Source organism: Aotus nancymaae, unplaced genomic scaffold (assembly GCF_030222135.1).
Source record: "Aotus nancymaae isolate 86718 unplaced genomic scaffold, 86718_ANA_hifiasm-v0.15.2.pri h1tg000022l_1, whole genome shotgun sequence".
Lineage (NCBI taxonomy): Eukaryota > Metazoa > Chordata > Mammalia > Primates > Aotidae > Aotus > Aotus nancymaae.
In genome coordinates, this window is record NW_026988435.1 from 19,563,733 (window position 1) to 19,590,655 (window position 26,923).

The 26,923-nt window shown below is 36.9% G+C and overlaps 1 protein-coding gene and 1 long non-coding RNA gene across 5 annotated transcripts in view; one reads left to right on the forward strand and one right to left on the reverse strand.

The window, feature by feature from the left end:
* LOC135276386 (uncharacterized) overlaps nucleotides 1-26,923 on the forward strand; it is a 123,244-nt gene that overhangs the window by 88,357 nt on the left and 7,964 nt on the right. The gene's annotated exons all lie outside the window — the stretch shown is intronic.
* The window catches only part of SAMSN1 (SAM domain, SH3 domain and nuclear localization signals 1), a 162,232-nt gene continuing 146,344 nt past the window's right edge, over nucleotides 11,036-26,923 (reverse strand). For both annotated transcript variants that reach the window (XM_012444765.3, XM_012444764.2), the window contains 3 exons: nucleotides 26,510-26,716; nucleotides 24,197-24,347; nucleotides 11,036-11,907 (listed from right to left, as the gene is read on the reverse strand). In XM_012444765.3, coding sequence (XP_012300188.2) covers nucleotides 11,705-11,907; nucleotides 24,197-24,347; nucleotides 26,510-26,716 — 561 coding nt within the window. In that variant the 3' untranslated portion in view covers nucleotides 11,036-11,704. The remainder of the gene's footprint in view (nucleotides 11,908-24,196; nucleotides 24,348-26,509; nucleotides 26,717-26,923) is intronic.

Below are 26,923 nucleotides of genomic sequence, written 5' to 3' on the forward strand. Positions count from 1 at the left end.
CCTTGCTTCCAGCCACATAGGTAAAGGGGTGAAGGGAGACAAAGAAAGAGTAAGGAAAACCTAGTGAAAGGAGGACTTGGATCTCAAAGCAGAAATTATGAGTCAGGCCCTACTTTTGGCATGAACTGATCACAGGGACCCAACTGAATGCAAGAGGACTGGGAATATGCCCAGGAGGCTAACAAACACGGTTGGGGGAACGAACACATAGCATTTTCTCTGCCTCGTAAGTTATGTGAGTAAGGCTGATTAGAATAGAGAAAAGCAAAGTCAAGTAACCATGCCACATTTTGATGGAAATGAAGTTTTAATGAGTACCTAACAATGCCTTTATAGTTGATATAAGCCTGTACAAAGAAGATGTGACCATAATGTGACTTTTAGGCAGGTTGTTTTCCTTTCTATACATCTGCAGTAGAGTCTTTGGAAAAATTTAAATGGGAAATGTTGATAAGGAATATCTGAAACCAGGGCCAGCTTCATGTAACCTGTCTTGTTGCACAGGGCTGTGCTCTCACAAAGGTCCACATTTGGCCTAATGCTCTGCTATTGTATTGCTGTCTTAAAATTCTTATTCATTTGGAACAAGAGGTCATGCATTTTCATTTTGCACTGGGCCCTTACTCTAAGCACTCAGGCTGTCTTCCATTATATAGCTGGTCCTACCTGAAACTTGTGCCTTATCAGTGATTAAAATTGAGGCTTCAAGGATAAAATGAAGACACAGTCTTTAAGATGCTGTCAGTGCTAATTGACCCTTAAAGAAGACAAGTTACAACAATAAAGTTCCAAGGGTGGGGTTGTGGGCTCACACAGGTGCATGTGAACATGAGCCTGTGCAAAGTTTATTAGGAGCAATTTGTTTTAATTGATATTCATTGGGCATCATTCCATTGTTTATTCTTAACTACTCATGTGAAGAGTTGGTTGATGTCAATTGCACAAACATTTGTTTCAGATAAATGGGTGTTTCAGTTGGATAAATTTTAATTAAGCAACCTTTACTGTACAAGTAGTTGCTTTTGAAGCCAAGAGAAAAATGGCTATAATTTATTAATTCTGTAATCTAGAATCTGAAGATATTGAATCTTGGCTACTCTAACTTTGAATATAATTTTCCCTGTGAATGTCCTAAATATTTGGCCACAAGAATAAGGAATACAAAAAAATCCAATGTAGTGTTAAATTCTTCTCCTACTGCAAATGCCTAGGCACAATTTAATTATTCTCAAGCTCATATATACAGAACTTAATTGCTGAGGCTGCTAGGCAAAGTAGCCAAACGTCTTGAATTTCCAGATCATTTGGTTCTGAAATAATTTATTTGTAATTGCTGCTTCAACACCACTTGTACACATTGTAGTTTATCACATTTCATAGGGATGTATTCATTTACACATATGCCAAAGGACCACACTGAACTCTTAACTCCTTGAGAACAGGTGTTGTGTCTCATTTTTCCCAGAGCCTAGAAGATTAACCAGGTACCTAGAACGTATTCAATAAACAGTTGATGAGGGAATGTAGGAACAAATAAATCATGATACAAAAAATCACTTTTCTTTGAGGGAGTGGCAAAGCATATATTTACAGGTCTTCAAAGAACTTTCTGCTTTTAATAAAGCCGAAATCAGAGTGTTTTTGCTTTGCAAGAACATTTTAAAGTCATATAATGCTTTTTAGCCTGTAACAGCTATGTTCTGAGTGGGGATGAAAGAGAGAATAATCTTATTACGTGGAAATTTAAAACATCTGAGGGATAAAAATAGCATATACTTAACTGTTAAATTCATAAATTCATTATTTTATTGAAGGAGATTTCTGTCCTGTTTTAAAAAAAAATTGTTGATTGAACATATGCAACACATGTATAAGAAAAGAACAGTACATGTAAGTTTTAAGGGATATAGATGTTTATATGTCTTTGTATTAAACTTACTGCTAATAATCTGCTTTTTTTCCTATGGTCTACTAGTAAATGCCAAGAATAGGCATCACGATCCTCTTGTTTAATACTGGAAATAGTTTATTTGCTGTATTAGTTTCCTGTGGTTGCTATAACAAATTAACCACCAACTTAGTGGTATAAACCAACAGAAATTAATTCTCTCCTGGTTTTGGAGGTCGGTCAGAAATCAATATCAATGGACTAACATCAAGGTATGTCTGCAGGGCCATACTTCCTGTAGAGGTGCTAGGGGAGAATTCATTCCTTGCCTCTTCCAGCTTCTGGTGGCTTCCAGCAGAACTTGCTTGTGGTTACTTCACTCCAGTCATCAAGGCCAGCATCTTCAAATCTCTTTTTGCTGTCTTCCAAGTATCTTTTCCTTTCCATGAGTTACATCTCCCTCTGTCTTTCTCTTATAAGGACACTTGTGATTGCATTTAGGGGCCCACCCACACAATCCAGGAATAATCTCCTTATTTTAAAATCGTTAATTTAGTCACATGTGCCTGTCACCCTTTTCCCAAATAAGGTGACATTTATGAAGTTCCATGGATTCAAATCTGCTGTCTTTGAGGAGCAATGATTCAGCCTCCTAAACTTGCTCTGCCCACTATTCTCATTAATGACTAAGTAATGGGATTTTAGATGACATACCCTAGTGTACTTTTCTCCACGATCCCTGACACAGGAATAATGATACTGTGTAATACTTGAGCATTGGAAAACTATCAAGTAAATAGCACTATCAAGAAAACACTGCCTGAAGAAGCAGGCTTTTGGCAAGTAGGGCTGTGATGGAGCTCATAACTTCATGATAATACGTCCCATAAGTTAAAGTAATGTTAATTGTCTCCCGCAAAGCAAGGCCATTAAGCAGCTTACTGCTTCTACCTTAAGAATTTATTTTGATATTTCCTGTGGCCCTAACTTTTCAATGGTCTTTTACTTTTTACCCAGAGGGGATGTAAACACCTCCCTGACAGTCCTTTCTTATATATTTCATCTCAAAGTATAACAAAAGAGGTAAATAAATGCACAAATAGGTCCTGATAAACTCTGTAGCCATCCAAGACAAAAGGCTCTAGAAAATTACAAAAGGTGTTCCTTTTGAAATACAAATCCTACCAGATGGAAAAAAATAAGTAAATCTACATTCCCTAGCTAAACAAATGAACTACCAGTGACCTTGTCACTAACCAGGGAGAGATTTTCTATTTTATTTTTTTCCATTGTGCTGAGGTAAGACCATCTTAACCATGAAAGAAGGTGTTGCATTCCTTCGACACATTTCTATGAATCTCCTACTATGGGCCAGACATACTGTGTCCAAAGCACTGGCTAATTTAGTTGCTTTCTTTCACCCTCTCTGCCTATAGTTTTTCATGTGATTTGCAAGTTCAAAATTTTGCAAAGTCCAGTGCTTGGTCATTTAAATCTGAGCCAAGGTCACATAAGGACAATTTAGTTAGAGTGAGTGAGAAAAGGAAAAAACAAGAAAGCTAAGTTTCCTAAGTGTCCTTTAGCACGTTCCTTGTTCTGAGGGCTAATGTACTGTAGCAATTCATCAGTCATTCTAATAGTCTTTTAACTTCTGTCAGAAAGTCTACTAAATGCTAACATTTTAAATGTTTAATATTCTAAAACATATTTTCATTAATCATGCAAATTATCCGGGCATCCATACTTTACAACAACCTCTTTTGAGACTAAGAAGTCTAAGAGTTTGTGTATGAGAGCCTGATGTAGTGAGTGATACTGTAGATGAAATATAACTTAGAATTAAAGAATTTTGAGAGTAAAAAATTGCTAATATAATTTCAGTACCTATGTGCTATCATATTTATACATACCCCTGAAATGCTATTAATGTCAGATATTTCTCATTAGGTAGCAAGCAGCCTAAAATATGCACTTCCTTCATTCTGCTTTATCATATGGCTGCTGGATGGATATTAATATTGGTGGATGGTGCATTTTCCCAATACAATTGACCCTGTGTTTCATAGCAAAGTGGACAGTGGATTTGTTTATTAGTAAAGGAGAGAAGAAGTGTTAATTGTTAATTGCAGTTAGGTTGGCCTGAACTGCAATACGAAAACCTCCATTTATATGCTGCCAGTCACTCCACTTCCAGAAATTCTTAGCTTCTTGGAAAAAGAAGTATGTGTCTGGGCCCTATGAAACAGATGGATTAAGAGTTGAGAGGGTACAAGACATGAATTTTGATGGAGTTAGTGGAAATTCTTTACCCTTTTCTCTTTTCTTTCTCCTCCCCTCCCCTCCCCTCCCCTCCCCTCCCCTCCCCTCCCCTCCCCTCCTCTCTCCCCCCTCCCCTCCCCTCCTCTCTCCCCCCTCCCCTCCCCTCCCCTCCCCCCTCCCCTCCCCCCTCCCCTCCCCCCTCCCCTCCCCCCTCCCCTCCCCCCCTCCCCTCCCCCCTCCCCTCCCCCCCTCCCCTCCCCCCCTCCCCCTCCCCCTCCCCCCCTCCCCTCCCCTCCCCCTCTCCCCTCCCCTCCCCTCCCTTCCCTTCTCTCCTCCCCTCCCCTCTCCTCTCCTCTCCTCTCCTTTTCTTCTATTTCTTTTCCTAAAGCAAGTTGATTGCCAGCAAGGCTGGTGGCTGGTAGTGAAATAGAAAAAAATGACCAAGACCATGTACATGTAGTTATACTGGAGTCGCAGAGCTCACTGGATTCAAGCACATGGACCTAAATATTTAGAAGTCATGAAGGATCGTGGATCACTGTACTAGTCCAGCTACCAGCAGGAAACACAATCAAATTAGGAAATTCCAGGAAGGCTTATTTATAAAGGGACAAATTACAAAAGTGTAGGCAAAGAGGAGGGCAGGGGAACCAATAAGGGCTGCTCCGGTAGTGGGAGCTAACAGCTACAAAGTTGTTACTCAATCTAGACCCTAAGCGATGAGGGGAAGGAGCAGTTACTAGAATCTCAAGGAAGGAGAGTCATGTAAAAGGTCACCTTGAAAGGTCTAGTGACCTTTGATTAAGGGAAGCACCAGCACAAGGTGACTTCATAGGGAGAACGAATACCCTGACCTCACTCCTCAGGGAGTGAGGGGACTTTCTGCTCATGGAGCCCAACAGGAACCTGAAGGGATGGAACCGGAATGTAGTAGGTTATACAGGTTAACATCTCTGAGTGAATATCCAGGCTTCACAAGTGGAGAGTAGATTGGAGAGGGGAGTCAGAAACATCTCATTTTACTATGAATGCTACTTCTTTCATTGTGTGTTACCAAAACTCATAACCACCCTTTGAATGATTTTATATAGTTCTTTTTTTTTTTTTTGAGAGAGAGTCTCACTGTGTCACCCAGGCTGGAGTGCAGTGGCACCATCTCAGCTCAGTGCAACCTCCACCTCCTGGTTCAAATGATTCTTCTGCCTCAGCCTCCCAAGTACTAGGACTACAGGGGTGTGCCATCACACCCGGGCTAATTTTTGTATTTTTAGTAGAGATGGGGTTTCATCATGTTGACCAGGCTGGTCTTGAACTCCTGACTTCAGGTGATCTGCCGGCCTTGGTCTCCCAAAGTGCTGAGATTACAGGCATGAGCCACCACTCCCGGAGATATAGTTCTTTTTCTTTTTTAATCATTTCATATATTTTCTTTTATGGTTGGTTTCTTTGTCTTAACACAATTTTTAGCAGCATTGCTGTATCTTCAGTATACCAACATGAACCACCTTAGCCCCTGAGTAATCAGATATTTTAAAAAAATACACAAATGCGATCTAGACAGTTCATTATTCTCCCTATATTGCTATTTCAGATTAATAATGTGCTTTTAAATTTCTGTAGTTTGTATTGCTAAAGAAACACTTAAGACTTCACTTTTTTACATGGTTTGCCTTCTAATTGTATTTCTCTAGTAAAATATTTAACCATTACTTCCTGAATCATGGATTCTAAGGTGCAATAAAAATCCAAAGGAAAATATATTTGTTTTATACAGACACAGATTTTTTTCCCAGAGCATTTTCAATGACTGCTGCAGAAATGACTGAGTAAAGGTTTCCGGAATTAATAGTTGCAGAAACTTACTGTCATACAGAAGTCCATGCAGCCCCGGGTAAAAGTACTTATGTATCTCCTTTTGTTGAGTTCTCTATTTTTTTTTATGAATCTGCATATTGGGGGAAAACTTCCATCTGCTCTCTTTTAGCTGATTCTATCACATTTTTGAGCTGTGCATCATTACAGAGCTTCAGAGAAAGATGATCATTTACATTACATATGGATATAAAGTAGAGGAGGAGTTGATGAATTGCAAACAAGTATAATTTATATGAACAAAGTGTGCCAGAAGTGCTTTTCACCCCATTTTACTCGGCAACTGGAATGATTCCTGCCCATTCACTTGGCCTAGTGCCCAAGAACTCAGAAAGGAAACGATCCTGTTAGCCTTATGCATCAGGATTCTACTCCTGCCCTATGAGGAAATGGGGCTTTGCACTCAGGCCTATCAGGGACCCCAGGAGGTCAAAAGAAACCACTGAATATACTAATGTCATTTTTTAGATTCTTCCCTCATGGTTTCTAAACTTATAATGTACCTCACACAGACCTTCTGATACTCTAACTGTTGGGAATTCAAATGTGAGAAGTTTGCATGATGAGAATAGGGAAGGGGGGGTTATGATTGGGTCATATATGTTCCTGGTAACTTCTCAGCCTCTTTCTGCACTTTGATTTCTCATGGCATATTGTTTGCCTAAATGCTCATAAGCTTCATAAATAGGTAAATATCTACATTTAGGGTGCCTTCCTAAGGGCTTCTCTGTTGTCTGTAGCATAATGAGTTTTGACTCCATAATCTTTAAAAGACCAGGGTCCAGGGTGCAGTAATACCAGTAATAACCCCAAAACTTTTATTTATGTTTTTCACTCATTCATTAGGCATTTATTTATAAATCCTTCATTCTTCAAAAATGAGAACTCCAGCCAGGCGCGGTGGCTCATGCCTGTAATCCCAGCACTTTGGGAGGCAGAGGCAGGTGGATTGCCTGAACTTAGTAGTTCAAAAGCACCCTGAGCAACATGGTGAAACCCTATCTCTATTAAAATACAAAAAAATTACTCAGGCATGGTGGCTCATGTAATCCCAACTACCAGCCTGGGTGACAGAGTGAGACTCCCTCTTGGGGAAAAAAAAAAAAAAAAAAAAAAATGAACTCCAATCAAGCTAGGTGTGAGGAATCAAAGCTAAATATAATACAGCTTCTTCCTAAGCTGGTCAGGAGTAAACAAAGAAATATTCTTTCATGAAGAAATGGTCATTCATCTGAGAAGTTCTGTTAAGCCAGCTAACTCTCTCATTGCTTCTGACACAGTTGTCCTAGTTCTGAGACAATTTGTGTCTTAAGAACTTCAAATGCCGACAGGTCTATGCCTGCATTGTGGTAGCATGTACGCTGCTTCCACTGAATATCCAGACATCAGTGAGTAAAATGAAGTATTGGATATAATAACAGTAGTTGTTTTTATGCACATACTACATGCATTGTGCTGTGTGCTTTACACACATTATCTCGTTTAATTGACAATATTTTGTAGATTAAAAAAAAAAAAAGACTAAGCTTAGAAGATAAATAACCTGGCCAGGCGTGGTGGCTCATGCCTGTAATCCCAGTACTCTGGGAGGCCGAGGCGGGCAGATCACGAGGTCAAGAGATCGAGACCATCCTGGCCAACATGGTGAAACCCTATCTCTACTAAAAATACAAAAATTAGCTGGGTGTGGTGGCACGCGCCTGTAGCCCCAGCTACTTGGGAGGCTGAGGCAGGAGAATTGCTTGAACCTGGGAGGCAGAGGTTGCAGTGAGCCAAGATCATGCCACCACACTCCAGCCTGGTGACAGAGCGAGACTCTGTCTCAAAAAAAAGAAGATAAATGACCTGCCCAGAGTCACACAGTTCTCAAACCAGATGGTTCAACTCCATGACCTCCTCCAGTCTCTATGTTTAGGTCAACACTGGGTATGATCAGAGGAATTCAGCAGTTAAATAGGAGGTAACATGAAAGGAAAGTAACTTTTATCTCATTTCTATAGACAAATTCCTGGTCAAGTTTAGAAGCTGCTGTTCTTTTACCTATATTTAGTCTCTATTCATTTTGCTCTCAACCTTTACATGATGGTAGCGTGACTTCCCACTTTATGAAAGGGTACTTGAAGTCTGTATGCAAATTAGTTATACAAGTTTCTTTGATGGTTGTGGGGAGGATGGAAGTGCGTGTGTGTGAAGTGATGGAGTATCTACAATTTCTTCATATTATTTTTCTCAGAACTTCTGCTTGTAACGGAAGTTTCTCAACATGAAATGTCATCAATTTGGCCTCACTCAGGAAGTTGCAAGGCACTTGACTATAACCTCAGTAAACTGTACGTTTTCTGAAATCCTGATAATCTTTAGCTGCCTATCTTTTGAAACTTTAAAAGTTATTTTATTTCTGAACTAAACTCCTTGGCAATTTAGTTGATTAAAAAAGAAAAAATTATAATAAAATACTTCAGAGTGAAGATATATTCATGTTTACATTAGCAATAGAACAAGGGAAACTCAGAATTTAAATGATCTAATTTTTATATTCATCAAAAACTATTATGATTTTATTTATTTATCTAGAATGAAATTCCTCTAATCATGCATACTGTCACAACGTACTTGAATTTGGAAAGATAAGGAATCTCTGGGATCAGAATAACTGTTGCATCATATATATACAACTGTGTGTATATGGAAGACTCAGTGGGTTCCAATGAGAGAGGCTGAGGTATGATTCTCATGCAGTTTTATAGTTAAAAAGACTTTTTTTGGCATAGTCTTGGGCAGCATACATGTTCCATGTTTAAATATGGCTGAGTGAATAAATCAACAAATGAGACTAGGAATGTCATCAGGGTTTATCCTAGAAACACAAAGCCAGTATCATGATCCTGTCATTATTAAAATGCCATCTTAAAAGACTCAGACTTCATGTTTCTCACTCAGCCAAAAGCAGCAGAAGGTCCAAGTTCCTCAACTACTTCCCAACCTTGAATGAACTATTTCTTATCTCTCTGCTCTGCTTTATTCAGCTTTCCATGGCCAAGCGAAAAACCTGTCTTCCTTCTGTTGATGTTCCCTCCCCCACATAGAGGGAGCTGAGACTAGAGCTGCAGGGGCATGGTAAGGAGCTGTGAGTAAAGTGAGGACAGCAGCGCACCCTTAATGTGGAATATACGCCAACTATACACATGTCCTTTCCAGTGCAGAACTGCAGGATGAAGCCTTCCTGATGACTGCTTGAACCCCATGGTGTCTTCTCTTTTTGGGAATCCAATCTCTCTTCTTCTGTTTCAATCTCCTCTAGGCCTCTGCTGCATTTTCCCTTAAAAGTATTTCCCTAAATCATTCACCAGACCTTCATTTTTAAGGGATTGAAGTTGTGGCTGAGTACATGTCATGGCGATTGCCACTGTTTTAAAGTCAAGTAGTTTGTTAGTTGCTTCCCAACTTAAAATTTTCTGGCATCTCCATAAAGAAGCATTCCTCTCTTGATCTCCCTGAGGCAGTGGGTTGATTAAAGTTATAAAATTATGGTTAGTGACTGCTGTGTTTAAGGACACCCTAGAATATTCAGTTTGGAGAGATAACCTTAGCAAGAGTGGGGTCATGATGGAGGCAGCATCTTGGAAAACTGAAATTGAAACACCATTTCACACCATGAAGGGGGATGAATAGAGCTAGACATGTGCTTTATGCCTCACCTGGGCGCTGCATATGCAGTTAAATCTCAGGGGTCTGGAAAAATAGGCAGGCATTAACAATGTAATGCTGTCCTCTAGCATTTGAAGTAACACTTCGTGTTTCCTGTTTTTTTTCTAAGGTATTATGCTTTATTTGTTTAAAAAAAAATAGGTCACTTTGGAAAATACTTACCTTTAGTTTGAGTGGATCAATTTAAATAGAGATGGACTCTATTATATGAGAAGAATCATCATATTCAATGCCCTCTAGCAAATATTTCCTAAGTCCCCACTCTGTGCCGGGTATTGTTAGGCACCAGAGATTTAAAAGGCTAAACAAAATAGTCTCTGTCACAAAGAGGTCACAGTTTTATGGAAGGGCAATTGTCATACAAATAGATAAAGCATAATATGACAAGTGCTATGACCCACAATCTACAAGTTGCTATGGAAGCACAAAGAAGAGAGCACCAAAGGGAATCATGGAAGGCTTCACAGAGTAAGTGACCTTCAGGATGGAGAAAGGAGGGAGACTTCCTAATGTGGAAAATAGCAGGAGACACTCCAGGAAAATAAATAGCATATGAAAAGTCACAAAGAGAAGAAAATTGCAAGTCTATTGTTATGACAGGAGTGTATATTGAGAGGTGTGCATGTATGGTGGTGGTGGTGAGGGGGTAGTTACAATTCATAAGGTAGGTAAAAAGTAATTGGGAAAGGCCTTACACAGCCTGGAAGAACGTTTGAATATTATACTCAAGACAGTGAGGAGCCATCCAAAACTTTCAAGCAGAAAAGCACCTGATTTGATTTGTGGGTTAGAAAGATTTATCTGGAGGCTGTGGGGAGGATGGATGAGACAGTAGGGGTCAGTTGGAAAGCTACTGCAATATTCCACACATGAGATCATGAGGATCCAAAGCAAGACAACAACCATGAAAATGGATAGAATACCATGAATATGAAAGCATTTTTAGAGGTAGGATCCATAGGGCTTGATTACTTATTGAATTTGTCTGAGGAGGATATATGTGAGATGAAGCAAGAAGTGATTTTCTGCTTTGATGACTGGCTGGGTGTTAGTAGCAGTAAAGAGAAGTTGAGAATAAAAAAGCAGAGAAAAATTTGTAGAGAAAATCGATGGTTTGGTTATGTTGAATTGAAGTTTCCTGGGGGTATCATGTGAGTCAGATAAACATCACCGAGGTTTAGGGGACAGATGAGGCTGAGATTATTGCTATGGGAGGCACTTATATTACAAAAAGTGAGGGATGTCTGGAAGGAGGTATCTTCTCTAAAGTCCGATACTAAAAACCCTAAGTACCACTACTCTGGAAAATGCAATGTGCAAATAGTTCTTTTTATTATTAACATCAGGGTATGTCAAACTTAAAAATATTTACACTTAAAGACAAAAACATCTGCATAATTATTACAATTGGTTTCACTAAGTCAGAAATGACAACATATTATCTATACTTTTATACCAGAAAACAAAGTGAAGAAACCAAGAAAACATAATTACTAAAACTCCACTGTGGATCAGGATAAAATGTGTCCAATATTAACTCACACTTTCCCACTAAGTATAAAAATGAATATAACATTGCTTGGACCACTTGTTTCCACAGAGATTCCTCTAGTACTATTCATTCAATAACATATACAAATTCAAAACTGGCAAGTATGAAAAAATGTTACTTTGTTTTTTGCAGGTATTGTATTTATAAAATAAAGCATATGTCACACATACCAAAGTCTTACATTATACCTTTCTAATACAGGCAAGTGAAATATTAACATATAGCATTTAAAATAATAAATATGTGTTTTATTGACAATAATTTGGAATGTTAGAGATACAAAATTGTATGTACAATTATTCAGATTAAAACATTTAAACTCTAGGTTTTATTTACAAATATTTATTTCCTCTCCTGTTTGATGTTTTAGCTCAAGAAGAGTTAAAATGGAACGCATCTGTAGGTATATAGTTGAGAATGTGTGTTCAGTCACTTGGCTCTGTGATAGTAATCTTATGTACCATGTCAGACAGATTTTCAGACTCCAGATCCTCTTTGCCATTATCTGAATTTCCTGATGAGATATAACAACCAGAGTCCCTTGGGCAGTCATCTAACTGTGACTTATTTAAGCAGATGTCTGGGCTCAAGGATAGGGGCGCAGGTTCATTTTCTTGCTCCTGAATAACTGTAAATGGAAAAAAGGGCAGGAGTTAGGTAAAGCAAAGAAAAATCTTATTCATGTGCTCATTCACTTTCAAGCATTATCCTATTTTAACTGTTCCAACCATGACTTCATTACAATGGAAAGTTCTGTAAGTGAAAGATATCTTTGTTTATTACAAAAGAGATATTTGCACTCAAACTTCAAGCTACTGTTTGATTAGAAGCCAGAGTTTGCCCTTCATTGTTCACTTTCAGTTTCATGGAATTCATGTGAACTGCCTGCATAAGCAAAGATCAATATGGACTCTCATTTTACATTAATAATAAGTTGCCAGAGAAAGCAGATTGTATCCACAGTGTGACTGATGCCTCGTCCAAATACTCCTTAAAGTATCATTAAAGGCATTTATAGTTTAAATGCACAATCCAAGTCAATAGTGATCTTTGTGAACAATTTTAGATTCATGATAATGTGGATTAATTAATAAAATATCACTATGGGTAAGAATGTACAGTAGGACTTCAATTATTTGGAAGTTAATAAAACTTTAAGTATCCAGAATTTTCCTATGTTTGCATTTATCACAAAATAGATATAAGAAACCAGATTGCTTTTAGAAAGTAAAACACCAAAATTTCCACTGAATCTACCTTATGAATATTTAGTTTGTCTTCCATATCTTTGTCTGTAGTCCTGAATAATAATCATTTATTTTCAGACTGATAATTCTGCCTTCTTAAAGCAGTGTTCTATATGCAACAGGCATTATCTTTTAGAAAAAGATTAATATTAGGGATGAAACAAAATATATTTTGGAAGAACCCCTAAGCATCCTATATTTCAAGTGTTAACTCCTCTCGATCCCTTTAACGTTAACTTTCTCTGTCCGCATGAAGTTTCTTGGTTGGTATTTCTTTGCATCTTGAGTTGAGCTTAGAGAAGAAATGGATCTCAGGTACTGCCTCTTAGCTGCAGTACCATATCTTCCTCTTTCCCCTTCTAACCCTGGGGCTTCACCACTGTAGATATTTGAATAGCTCCATGTTGAAAGAACCAAACACACATTTAAGGTTGGGGAAAGGACTCTGCCTTCACAGGCTATGCACTTCATCCCATTCCAGTGAGAAGAAAGTAAATCCAAACCTCGAAATCCTTCAAAGAAGGAAATGTTTTTATGTCTAGGAATCCACTCTTTATATCTATCCATATATATATATATCTTGCTTCAAACTGCGTTTTCTAGCTTCCATATGTTTTGCCAACATTAGTTTATGATCCACTATGTATACAATTGCCATCAACCTCCATTACAGGAGAGAATTGTGCTTTTAGTCACCCTTTTATGTAATGAATTAACTTCTCTTTAATGTATGTGGAATGATACTATTTATGCACCATCCATGGGAGAAAGAAAAGTGTTACTTAAAACATCTTCTAAATTCTGTAGTTTAGAAGAAGACTGGTTGAGAAAAGGCTGGAATATAATGATAAAAATTAGTCTACTCATCTTCAAAATGAGTCATAACAGTTCCTTTAACCTTTTCCTTAAGGCTTTTATTTGCAGCAGTGAAACCATATTTATGCCATTCTTCTGAATCTTCACATTTGTCCCACAACTTTATTTAACTATAGATTCAAATGTCAGGTATTTGTCTAGTGATGTTATAACTAATTCTAGGTATGAGATGACAATTTTAATATGCACCTGTTGTGATTGTTATTTTTAAATTTTAGCTACCATGGAAGCATTTTGTGTTCATTATTCATAACAATCTTTAAGTTTGGGGGGGATTCACTTACTATTCATTAGTCTTCTGAGTATCAGTCATTCACTCCTGTTTCTAAGCCTGTTTTTTATGAAAAGGCAGCACTAAAATGGGACCTTATTCTCTAAAGAAAGAATTGTTTTCTCCTGCCTCTGCTTTTCTGTCTTATTGCCACTGAAAGGAAATGAGCCAGCTCTGTGTTCCATTATGTAAGTGTTTCTAGAAAAGGCTAGAGGAATTAGTCCTTTTGTAAGCATTCTGCCACATCAGCAATGATCATCCTATTTGGAGTGTGACCCTCTTAGTCATAATGATTGTGGGGATAAGGCCACATTTCCCCAGATTATGTTTGGGCCAATATTACCTCAATGCAAAATTAAAAGAACTGATCTGCTTCCTCTCACATTGATATCCTAAACAAGACCTGGCATAATAAAAACTGTTTGTTCCCAATACTTTGTTCTATTTAGGTTGATTACCAATTGTAGGCTCTCTTCAGGGTATGAAACAGAGGCATTAAGAACTATAATTTCCAAATTTAGTTCTTTTCCTTAAAAAAAATAAGTAGCTTGTTATTTCCCTCTCAGAAGCATCTGTGCATTCACCTCAATGGGTAACAAAGTAAATAAATTAAAAACTGTCTTTACCAGAGAATATGTCATTGTGTAATATTAGTAATAAAAATGTATTTGTTTTTATTTCCACATGAGAAATGCTATATCACATTCTCTAAATTCTAGGAATGCTTTTGTTTTAAATACAGGTCATTTATTGTAGAAACCTTTCATCTGCAATTTTTATGGAAAAAGAAAATAGTTTCTCAGTATGAAAGTTATGCAGTACAGTAATTTACAGAACAGCAGTAATTTGCTAAATGATTTCCTAGTGAAATGAAAACATGACTGTGCCTCCTCAAATGCTTCCCACCAGGCTTGTAATAATTTCAGGCAGGTGATCAGCTGGAACCCCTAAACTGTAACTATAAAAAGGCAGGTCATTATGTTATATTACAGAGATGAAAGCTGTATCACATTCACTTTTTGTATTTGGAAGATCAAGATTTTCCTGTCTTGTTTCTTTTCATCCTGACACTAATGACAGGGATTGGCGCTAACCTAGGTCTTGTGCTATGGGTATTTTTTCCTGCAGAGGAGATGAATTCACACTAATGCACCCACATTTTCTTTCTAAGTCATTTAGTCCCTTCATGTGGCCATGAAAGAGAGTAAAGGTAACTGGCTACCCAGAAATTGAAACCATAACGTCATCAGTTTTCTCCCATGGTTCAATCATCTGGGCTAACCAGGCAAGTAACACATTGGAATAAGAAACAGGTTTGCCTACAAAATTACAGACTTCCCATAGGATATTTCAGTGCATCTTTTTATATTAAAATGTTTCTGATAATATGCTAGGTTTAAAAAAAGTATACATAATTTATGTATTCTATTATTAAAATTATATAAAAACATACACATATGCATATAATTTACAAATGAAAGTGTGCAAATTTGTTAATTTCCCCTCTGTTTCTCAGGTTATCCACATTATTTTTTAATAAAAAACTTAAAATAGTATAAATTTCCACTATGGTTTGTCAAGATCTTAAAGGCCATGCATATCCAAATCAGAGTACATTGAAGAATGATTAAATAATTTGAAAAAGGGGCTTTCTTATTGCTGTCAGCTGCCAGCAGGCATAATTGGAACTCCAGAAAACAGTATAATTCTGTACTCTATGTAATAAAAATAAAATGATAATATTTAAAAACTATTTAGGAAATATTTTATGAAGAGCTCATTTGCATATTAAAATCATGTATTTCCTACCACAATTGTTATGGAATTGTATAAAGCCCATGGAACAACATTTTAAGATAATGATCAATGTTGAATTAAAAAAGGGTGGCATGGTGATTAAAACAGAAGACAGCTAATATAATTATTCACAAAATAATTATATTGGAGTTGTGACATTTAATTAATTAAGAAAGGCAATCTCAATTATACTAAAAGTGAAGATAGTTTTAAGGAAATAAAACTAGGTCCTTATTCTGGGAAAAAGTTCTCCTAGGCTAAGAAGAGAAATCTGCCCCACTTTCACGTATTAAAAAGTTAAAGATTCAAAAAAAAATGAAAACCAAATTTTGCTTGACTTTTCCAGATTTCTTTGCCCAAACTTTTCAGATTTTGTCTTTATCATCCCACTTGCCTTAGGTTTGAAGCCTCTCTTTCTTTGGGCCAAGTACTATAGAATAATGCAGCCTGGAAGGCATGGGAAAATTCCTGGCTAAAGGAATTCCTCAATAAATAATTTTTTAATAAACACAATGCTGTTTAGATTAAGTAAAGAAAATAAGAACTAAAGAAGATCAAAAAAGGAATTTTGTTAAAATTAAATAAAAATACCTCTCAGCTCCATCAATCCTCCTCCTCTTTTTCTTCATCCTATGGCTGTCTCCAAAAAGGGAAAACCCAGGGATACACATTTTAGGATGACTCAAAATCTCAATCTCATGTTTTAACTTCATTGGAGTCACTCATATGAAAACCCAGTCACTGTCCAGGTAACTGTGGGTATATTTATTTGTCCAGAGGCAGGGTTATCCATGGAGGAAAATTTAGTGGACAACATGGCACGGTTCTCAGTTACTTTTTATTTCATCTAAAGCACATTCTTAAGTTAATTGAACATTTTAATTCTCCCAAATAACAGTGAAGATTTGGTGTTCATTTCACTTGAATACTAACTCACCTTTTGTAAACACAACAACAAATGAAAAATAGGATTCCATTAATAGGAAAAGAACCCATTGTTTCTGTCTCCCTGAGGCTATGAGAGGATATGGAGTTAAAATGACTTCTCCTCTTGCATCTCTCTCTTTGGAGCCTAGCTTCTAATGAGACCTGTACCTGGAAGTAGATCTTTTTGCTTTCAGTCAGGGCAATCTCCACTTCCACTGTGCTGGGTACTTCAGCAGGAGCAGAGGCATACTCACTCAAGATCACAATAACTCAGCACCTAACCAGGCAATGTCATAAGACTGCTACTCTCCCCAACCATGCACCCCTATGGAGAGCTTTGGTCCCAGGAAATATTTGTCCTCAGTTAAAGTTGTCATATTGGACTGACTATTTTGGTAATAACCAAATAACATTTAAACACACATTATTTAATTACGGGCCTTGGAAAATCAATTTCATATTTCTTACAGGTTAATTAAACCCATTTACTTGATGAAGGAATTAAGAACACATTACCCCAAAATATGCTGCTTTGGCATATTGACTATTTTGAGTTCAAGGCTGTTGAAAACAGCAGGTGCAAGGATATCACTGTGGCTTTCTTTTTTTTTTTTTTTAATTTTATTTATTTTTATTTTTTTAAGAGGGAGAGTAATAGAGTCTGACTAGGTTTCCCAGGCTGGTCTTAAACTACTGGGCTCAAGCAGTCCTCCTGCCTCAGCCTCCCAGAGTGCTGAGATTACAGGCATAAGCCACCACGCCTAGCCTGACTTTCCTTCTGTTTCTCAAAAGCAGATGAAATTTCCATGTGAAAGCTATCTTCCCTTTACCAGAAGCAAAGTATCATTCCTATCATGAAGGACAGAAAGTTGAGGCTGAGGGGAATCTGTACAAACAAGCCATGTTAGACAAACCCTTATCTATCTAACCACTTCACCTAATTAGCTACCCTATTTCAAGCTTCTGTGACTTGTCACATTTTCACAATGTATTATTCTTTGTCTAATTCAGTATACAAGTGTTCAACTCTAACTGCATCTTTGGGTCTTCATTTCCTATGAGGGCTCCCTTGCCACATGAAATTTATGTTAAATAAATTTCTGTGCTTTTCTCCTGTTGGTCTGTCTTATGTCAATTTAATTTTCAGGATCAGCTATTTTAAAAAGCCTAAGAGGGTAGAGACAAAATTTTGCCTTCCCTGGATATGGTACAAAACTAATCTAATTTCATTATGTCTATAATTATAGGATTACTCTGCATATTACTGATCTGATACTTGCTTTCACATTTAACATGTTTTGGAAAAACTTTGATATCAGTAAACAGCATGCTATATCATTTTCTTAACACCTTCAAAACTACTTTATTGTTTGGGTATATCTTAATTCATTTAACAGGTTAATTACTGATGGAAGTCCCTATTGTTTTTAGTTATTATCTAAAACAACTAGATTTTTAGCTAGTATTTTTATGCATTTGTATCTTGAACTTAGGACAAATACTTAGAACTGGAATTTCTGGATATAAAAGTGTGCATATTTTAAACTTTGTGTTTTATGTTATTGCCCTCCAAAAATGTACTTATTTATACTCTTGCACACATGCATGGTTAGCACATTCATAAACTAAATCTTGACAAGATATACCAATACCGATCTTATTACAAATACTTGTATGTGTGAGGTGGGATTGCAGGCAACTTCATTTTTATAATAATGATAGAAGACTTGCTTACTATTTGGGGATCTTTTGACCTATTCATTTATGATTTACTCATTTTACATGCAATTGTTAACCATCCACTAATGCAAAGCACAGGACTAGGGGCTTTCAGAAAGCAAATGGTAATAGAAGATTCGGTCCTGTTTGGCCAGGGCAATAATTACAAAGCTATGTGTAGTACACAATCACAATGCAATATAAACACAGGTACAGGAGTGCTCTATATGTACGAGCATTAGAGAGGAGTGCACTATATGTAGGGCAGTAGAGAGGTCCTTATGTGACTAAAATGAAACCTCTGTGAACACTTTCCATTGGAAATTTTCTGGTAAAAAGGTAAAAATCCTTATACTTTATTTTATTGTTTATTGTATGATATAGAATAGGGTATCCATCATAAATAAAAGTTTGGAGGTAAAGTTAAAAAGAAATCTGAAGAAATTATATGAGGGCAAACAACTATGACTATAGATATTAAATACATATTGATAAATACATAAAGTAAAATGCCTGCATGCTTTCTCTACTTTGTCTGTGTGGACAGCTAGCATAGCTTTTCTTTAAAGCTGTATATTTCTTGAATCTAGATGCAAATCATATGGCAAGTGGGTTGGAAACGCCAGGTACACATGTCAGGGGCTAGGGCACCAGGCTATGCTGGCACACTCTTAGGCCAACTGCTGGACTGCTGCTTGGCATAACTACAAATCTCCCCTGCTGAAAGCTCGTGTTCCAGGCTCCTAGCTGTGGCCCGCCATTTGCCCTGCATCGATTTGGGCAGGCAGGCAGGCAGGCAGGAAGGCACAACTGGGGATGGTTGAGCAATGAGGGGCTGCTGTGACCACAGCTGGTATGAACATTCTGCCACACAACCCACCCCTTCCCCTTCCTCCTCATTTGGCACTGCAACCAGGGTTTGCAGGTACCTCAAATGCATTGTATACAGATTCTGTAAAGTTTGCTTATTCTGTTACTTATTTTTTTTTCAATTTTAAATTTAATTATCGCTGTACTCTAGAGAAAACAAGGTATTTCCATCACCCATTTTCCCCAAGGACAATAGTACATATTCTCATAGACACAATTATAAGACACAGCTAAGTGCTTCTAAATGTGGAAAATGAGGAGCAAGTGCAGAATAAAGAGAAAATGTTTACTATAAACAACAGTAAACTATCTTATTATTCTAAAGAGGCATCTCAGAGTAAGGCAAAGGGGACTTGAAGATTGAGTTTATGGAACAACACACACACACACACACACACACACACACACTCTCTCTCTCTCTCTCTATCTATCTCTCTGTTCTCTTTTTTATTTGGGAGTATTTATTCCCAAAGTAAACAAAACATTTTTAAATTCATATAAATAGAAAAACCCTAAAGTGTACAAAATAAACAGATCCTGCTCTCTTGTCCCTTCAAGAGCTGCATCTCACCCCAATTTTTCTTCTCCCTATAACCTTACCTAGATTCCCAGTTGAGGGAATTGATGACCTAATTCCTCTCAGTTCTAATGCAACACAGGACAAATTCCAAATATCTACGGTGGTCTTGCTGGGATTGCAGAACCCCATTGTGGTTATCTTCCTCTAGAGGTAATCCTGTGACCAGCACTAACACCACATGCCATCCCTTTTATCAGCTTGTTGGAGAAGCATCTTTGCTTCCTGCCAGGCAGTGACCTAGATACTATCTCACACCACTTAGAATGGCGATCATTAAAAAGTCAGGAGACAACAGATGTTGGAGAGGATGTGGAGAAATAGGAACACTTTTACACTGTTAGTGGGAGTGGAAATTAGTTCAACCATTGTGGAAGACAGTGTGGCAATTCCTTAAGGATCTGGAATCAGAAATACCATTTGACTCAGCAGTCTCATTACTGGGTATATACCCAAAGGATTATAAATTATTCTATTATAAAGACACATGCACATGTATATGTTTACTGCAGCATTGTTTACAATAGCAAAAACTTGGAATCAACCCAAATGCCCATCAATATAGACTGAATAAAGAAAATGTGGTACATATACACCATGGAATACTATGCAGCCATTAAAAAGAATAAGTTCATGTCCTTTGCAGGGACATGGATGAAGCTGGAAACCATCATACTCAGCAAACTAACATAGGAACAGAAAACCAAACACTGCATGTTCTCACTCATATGTGGGAGTTGAACAATGAGAACACATGAACACAGGAAGGGGAACATCACACACTAGGGCCTATCGGGGGTGGGGAGGTGGGAAGGGATAGCATTAGGAGAAATACCTAATGTAGGTGAAGGGTTGATGGGTGCATCAAACCACCATGGCATGTGTATACCTATGTAAGAAACCTGCATGTTCTGTACATGTATCCCAGAACTTTAATAATTAAAAAAAAGTGTAATCCAGTTTACAGTTGCAAGGTCAAAGTGGGTACAATGCTATCTATCTTGGGCTAAGAAGAGAAAAGGAAATTTTTTTTTTTTGCTTTAAATCTTAGAAGTCTGCTTTTTCCATGTTTTGTACCCCATTCTCTTGGTCCCTCTAGATATCTTCAAGTCTCACATAGGACTTGTCTCTTCTACATTATCTCAAAATTTTAGCCCTTATCTCCAAGACATGTGCCCATTTTCCTCAACTTTTATATTGAATGATTAGCAAAGCAAACCTTTTTAAGTTCTCAATCTAAGAATGAAACACCGAACTAGGAATTTATTGCCATTCCTCAAACTGACATTATACAATGATCAAAATAAAATGCATACATAATATCCTAGAAAATTTGCATGCCCCATTCTTAAAAAGAAGCTAATTCTTTTTAACTTATAAGAAGCATTTGTTTCTAAATGTCTCAGTTTTATATAACCATGTATTCAAGGTCTTTATCATTCAAGGTACATGAAGGTTGTGCATTTAATCTTTAGCATGGTTGTAGGAGATATGATTCACAGAGTAGAAAATAGATAAAAATAAGCATGCAGCCAGCATGGTGCCAAATCATCAGAACTCACCATCTTATCAAAAAATGGAAGTCATTCTTCTTTATTTCTTGAGCAAAGCAGTTTTATATAAGATAAATAGCTTTCAGTCAGAATAGCCTAACATGCAATATGCATCTTTTTGACATGTATATTCTAATACGACTTTAGACCATAAGATTAAAATAAGAAAAATCTCAGGGTAATGTGTTGACAAGAAGTACTGGTTGAATCTGTATTTTTTTTTCCATTTTTCATCTTCCAGAATTTGGCTCTGTATGTTTGTACCTTACTGGCTATCATTAAGTGATCAACTTCTAGTGACCTTCAAGTATCATTTTCTAAGGTTTTATACAGGGGAATAATGTCTGGGAATTGTCCTTTTTTATATCAAATATCAAAAACCATTTAATGCTTTGGAGACATTATGTTTTGTTTTCAGAGACCAGGATATAGCAGAACATGTTTCTAATTGTTGTAGGAGACTGAATTATAGATATGGGAGCTTGAGAAAGCCACTTAGCTACTTGGATTTTCATCTTCCCATCTTGCAAGGAAGAATTTTGCATCAGGTGTTTTTTCTTTTTAATTATACCGGCTCTATAAATAATTTTATCATCTATGAATAATTGTTTTTTTGTTAGCATAGAAAGGAGACAGATTATGAGTGAGGTGGAATGAAAAAATTAAGGGGATGCAAGCCTTTTGTAGTGAACCCATCTTCCCTCTGTGGGTCCCTACTGGACACTGTGCATTGCTGAGAGCACTGCTTTCCCAGGTTCCCAGACCCTTCTCTCCACAAACCCTGTTGACAGGCAGCCGTGGTAGCCTCTCATCTTTCACTTTCTGATACAGAAAACTGAACTAAATCACTTGAGAAAATTGATGAAGGAGCTGAAAACTTCAATTTTCAAATATTCATTGCTTTCCTATTGACCAGTTTGCACATGTGGAGGAGTTTTATAGCAGACTCCCTTTGATTAAAACTACATCTCTACACTCATCTAGCTGTTTGACTTCTTTGAAATTCATCTCCAAATTTTTTCCTCATCTGTAAATTGGGCAAAATACCCAAATGTGTGATATTATGGAAGAAAAGTAATCATTTACAAGTGTTCAAAAAATACTCTTCTCCTCCCTGCAGTTCATGGTCAAATTATTTTGGAGCGTACTGACAATAACACTGGACATTGTCAGTAATAAAACTCTATAGAATCTATTTCTAAGCCAAAAATTGTTCAGTGAGGAGCCATGTCTTGAAATTATAAGATGTGAAGAAAACTGACTCCTTTACCTGAAAGAGCTTCCTATATCTATTTACACTGATCAATTTTGTCTTGGCTTGTATTATTGATTAAATTGGCTACTTTCTAAAGTTCGAACTTTGCCTCTGTGACCACATCTCCCTCTCTTTTCTGTTTCCCAGGCCCATAACTTCCAAGAAAGCATATAAAAACCTAGGCCTCATGATGAAATCAGTTCTGCTGATGTCAAATTAGTTATGCCTGTGAAAGCTCTTGGAAAATGATGATAAGAATAAAGTAAGGAACAACTTCTCAAAAAGTAAACTACTTTTCACTAGATAAAAGCCAGCGTATAGGAAACGTGTGCTCTGCCTCAATTTTGTGGGACTTATGAGAGAGAGTATAGAATAGCCCACAAATCGACAATCAGGAAGACTGGCCCCTAAATAAAGCTTTCTTCCCTCCTCACTCTCCATCTGGGCTGTTTCTTGTGGTGTTAAAAAGTATAACACAGCAGCACAAACATTGGGTTGAAATCCAAACTCTACACTTCACTATGGGAGTGTTGTTAGACAAGTTACTTATTGTCTCAATTTCTCATCATAAAAATGAGGGCAGTACTGTCTAACTCAAAGATCTGGGGTGAGTACTCAAGTGAATAATAAGGAAGGACCCTGGCCCAAAGTCTGGTTCAGAGCACATATGTTTTAAAAATGTAGTTAATAATTATTAGTATTATTTTTACGGCCAGGTGTGGTGGTTCATGCTTGTAATCCCAGCACTTTGGGAGGCCTAGGTGGGCAGATCACTTGAGGTCAGGAGTTCGAGACCAGCCTGGTCAACATGGTAAAACTCCATCTCTACTAAAAATATAAAAATTAGCTGGACATGGCGGCATGCCATAATCCCAGCTACTCAGAGGCTGAGGCATTAGAATCGCTTGAACCTGGGAGATGGAGGTTGCAGTGAGCCGAGATTGGGCCATTGCCCTCCAGCCTGAACAATGAATCAAGCCACCATCTCAAAAACTAATAATACTACTACTAATTATTAGTAGTAGTATTTTTGATAGAGAAGTCTGGATTTGATTATCTAAGTTCCTTTTCATCTTTAAAATTAGACTTTCCCCATTTGGTTGCTCACAAAGTACTCCTTACAGAGTTTGGAACACCCTAAGCTCAGTGTTTGAGGACCTGACCAGACTTAGGAAAGGCGGTCTGGATGGGTAATTATAAAAAATAAACGTTATCCTATCTTTACAAGCCTGATTGGGGTAGCCAGTTTTCTGTGAATCTGCGTATATTATTTCATCTTCAGTTTATACTTACAAATACAGAGAACCATCTCACATACTAACAGTGCTGAATATTTTTTCAAGCTATTATAACATTTTGAAAGAGTACTATAAACATGTACAATATGTGACTATATAATAATGAATGAATTTTCCTGTGTGGCATGAAGGCTTATTATCTTAAAGCCACATTCTGTGTTGTTCTACAGAAGCCATGTGTGACATTTCTCACTAATGGCTTATGCTCTTACTAAACATTTGTCTCTTAGCTCCCTCAGTCTTTGGGAATGCCAGCATCGACTTACATGTAAATTAATAGCTTTGCAGAATGGAAATGAGGTACCCAGAGAAGTCCCTTCATTTCTTGAGTCTGATAAGGAAATACGTTTCTTTCTAATTATATATTTGACCAGAGTTATTGTTTTCAAATTTATATGAAAATACTTATTTTATGGGAAAGCATGCTTTTATGATCTCGGTAATAAAACTGGGGCTTGTTTTTACTGATTATGCTGTTTATATTTAACTGTAATTATCAGCTGGGGAGAATAGGTGTGCACACTTACTTTCTTCGTCAAGGAGGTTTTCAGCAGCTGATAGTAACCTCCTTCTGTCTTCTGGGTTTTCAATATTTAATTCAATGAGATGACTCTCTTTTATATCCTTTAAATCTTCCAGAGTCTCATAACCATTGAGCAAAAGTGTTGAGATATATTCCTGTGGGACAAAAAATACAAATAATGCAAATTAGTCAGATTCAAATACTTTATTTTTAGTTTTCTTTAAATAAAGTGTAGAGATACATATGGAAACCAAAGGTACCAATAGAACTTTTGCTTAACTTCACTTGTATTAGTTTTTGACATATGAACTCCAGGGCTCTTAAATGATTATGTTGTTTAATTCTCACCTTTTGTATGGCCAAGTGTAAAGAAGAAATCATTACCTTAAGTATCCAATTCCAAATAATGGATAAGTTAAATAGTTGGATCATACATCCGTTTGGCATTTTTTCACTTCTCAACCAACTAAATTGATGGAACTAGCATTACTTTAAGGCTATCAATGAAATGCCTCTAGCAGAGTAGCATGCTACAGTAATATTTCAGAATCTATATCTCTTCTTGTTTACATGATCGCAAAAACCTCTACTCTCAAAACCTTCTTGGGGTAGGTTAAAAAATGAATTTGAAACAGATGTAATTCTACATTAAAAATTTGTTGTATCATTTTGGTTGAAAGGCATTATATAAACCAAAGAAATTCTAGACTTTCTATTTAATTGAAAGCTTTTATTAAGCATAGAAGCACCATAGTTGGGTGAAAGAATTGTTTTCTCAGAATGTATATTTTGTCCATCATTTGCATCAATATATATTAGTTTAAAATTCAGAGGTTTCAGATTTCAAATATTAAATGAAGTTGAGTGCTTTTTCAACTTCCTCAAAGATTTCTCCCAGTTTACTTCTTCTAATTTCAATATCCTTATTTTAATTCTAAAATAGAATAAGAGGAAGTCTAAAAGTTTTCAGTAATCAGGAAGAATTTATGACCAGCCCTTTTTAACAAAAAAATAAAAGGAAGGAAAACAAGAGGAGCGACAATTCTTTCTTTAAAAAAGTATATTCTTGGCACTGAATTAGAACAGAGAACACAAAAATTCCTGTTCTGACATAGAACCATTTAACTCTTCTTGGGCAAGTCATTTCAGTCTCTTAGCCCTTGGTTTTCTCACAGGTCACAGAACAAACGAGAGGCAGAGGCAAGATGCCAACCCGTACATTCTCCAAGGAATAGCTATAACAGGAAAGCTTAGATGCTGTGTTTATAGACAGAAACGTAACTGATAATTCAGAAAAAAAAAACAAAAGTGTAATTGACTATTGCCTTGATGAATTTTGAAAACTATCAAAGTACTGCTCAGTTGATTTTAGAAATAGATTAAAAAAACTGTAAATTGTTTGATACTAGGTGTATTTTCTGTACATGCCATTTAACAAGGTAAACATGTCAAAAGAATTTTGCTAATATAACAAGAAAATAATAATTGGGTTATAGATACAGACAACACACTTAACACAACCATTATGGGGCTTGATGATCACTATTTCCTTCAAATTACTTTTAAAATGATTATATTTAGTTATCTTCTCTCAATTTGATTTTGATCTCTGCTTTGTAAAAAATACAATTCTCTTTTCATTTTTCCTTTCACTTTTTTAGACTTATTTTATTCCTTATACTCTCTTTATCATTCTAATTTAGACATTTTCTTAGGGCCTTTTGTTCTTCTAAGGTATTTTTATTTTTCACTGCACTTTCTCAACATTAATCTCTGTTGTCACTGCTAAAATACCATTAAGGTTTAGTCCAAGGGATATTATACCAAGACTTATCCTTGCATAATAAAAGTAATAAATGGCCAGGCGCAGTGGCTCACGCCTGTAATCCCAGCACTTTGGGAGGCCGAGGTGGGTGGATCACGAGGTCAAGAGATCGAGACCATCCTGGTCAACATGGTGAAACCCCGTCTCTACTAAAAGTACAAAAAATTAGCTGGGCATGGTGGTGCGTGCCTGTAATCCCAGCTACTCAGGAGGCTGAGGCAGGAGAATTGCCTTAACCCAGGAGGCAGAGGTTGTGGTGAGCCGAGATCGCGCCATTGCACTCCAGCCTGGGTAACAAGAGCGGAACTCCGTCTCAAAAAAAAAATTAAAATAAAAATAATAAAGGAGAAATAAGAGCTCTTCTAGGAAAACGGGTTTTCCTTTGCTTGTAAGACTTGTATTTTTAAACAGCGCAACACAAATACTGATCCACGCTCCTCAATTTTTCCATTTACATGCCACCAAAAGCAAACAGGTCATGGATTTGCTCACCTGAAGATGAATCCTCTCTAGGAACTCCTGCAGAGTTTTGGATTTTTCATTGTTACTCCTTCGGTTTGCCTTTATTTTCTTGGGGGCTGCTTCCTCTTCTGAGATGACATCCACATAAATGAATTTGAAGTTTCCCACTTTATTGTTCAACATTCCCGTCCACATCCCCATTGGTGTTTTACAGATAATGTCTATGATGTCTCCTTTCTAAGGACAAAGAAATCCATACACATTAGGTTTCAGAGAACTATGATGCTATAAAAATTGATAGAAAGAATGAAATCATAGAAAACTAGAATAATGAGGACATTATGCTAAAGGGGTTCAGATATAACAGAAATAAATCTAAACATCCACTTCTCTCAAAAGTTCAGGCTGATGGTATGGTGGGTTATGCTTATATTCCCAGAATTT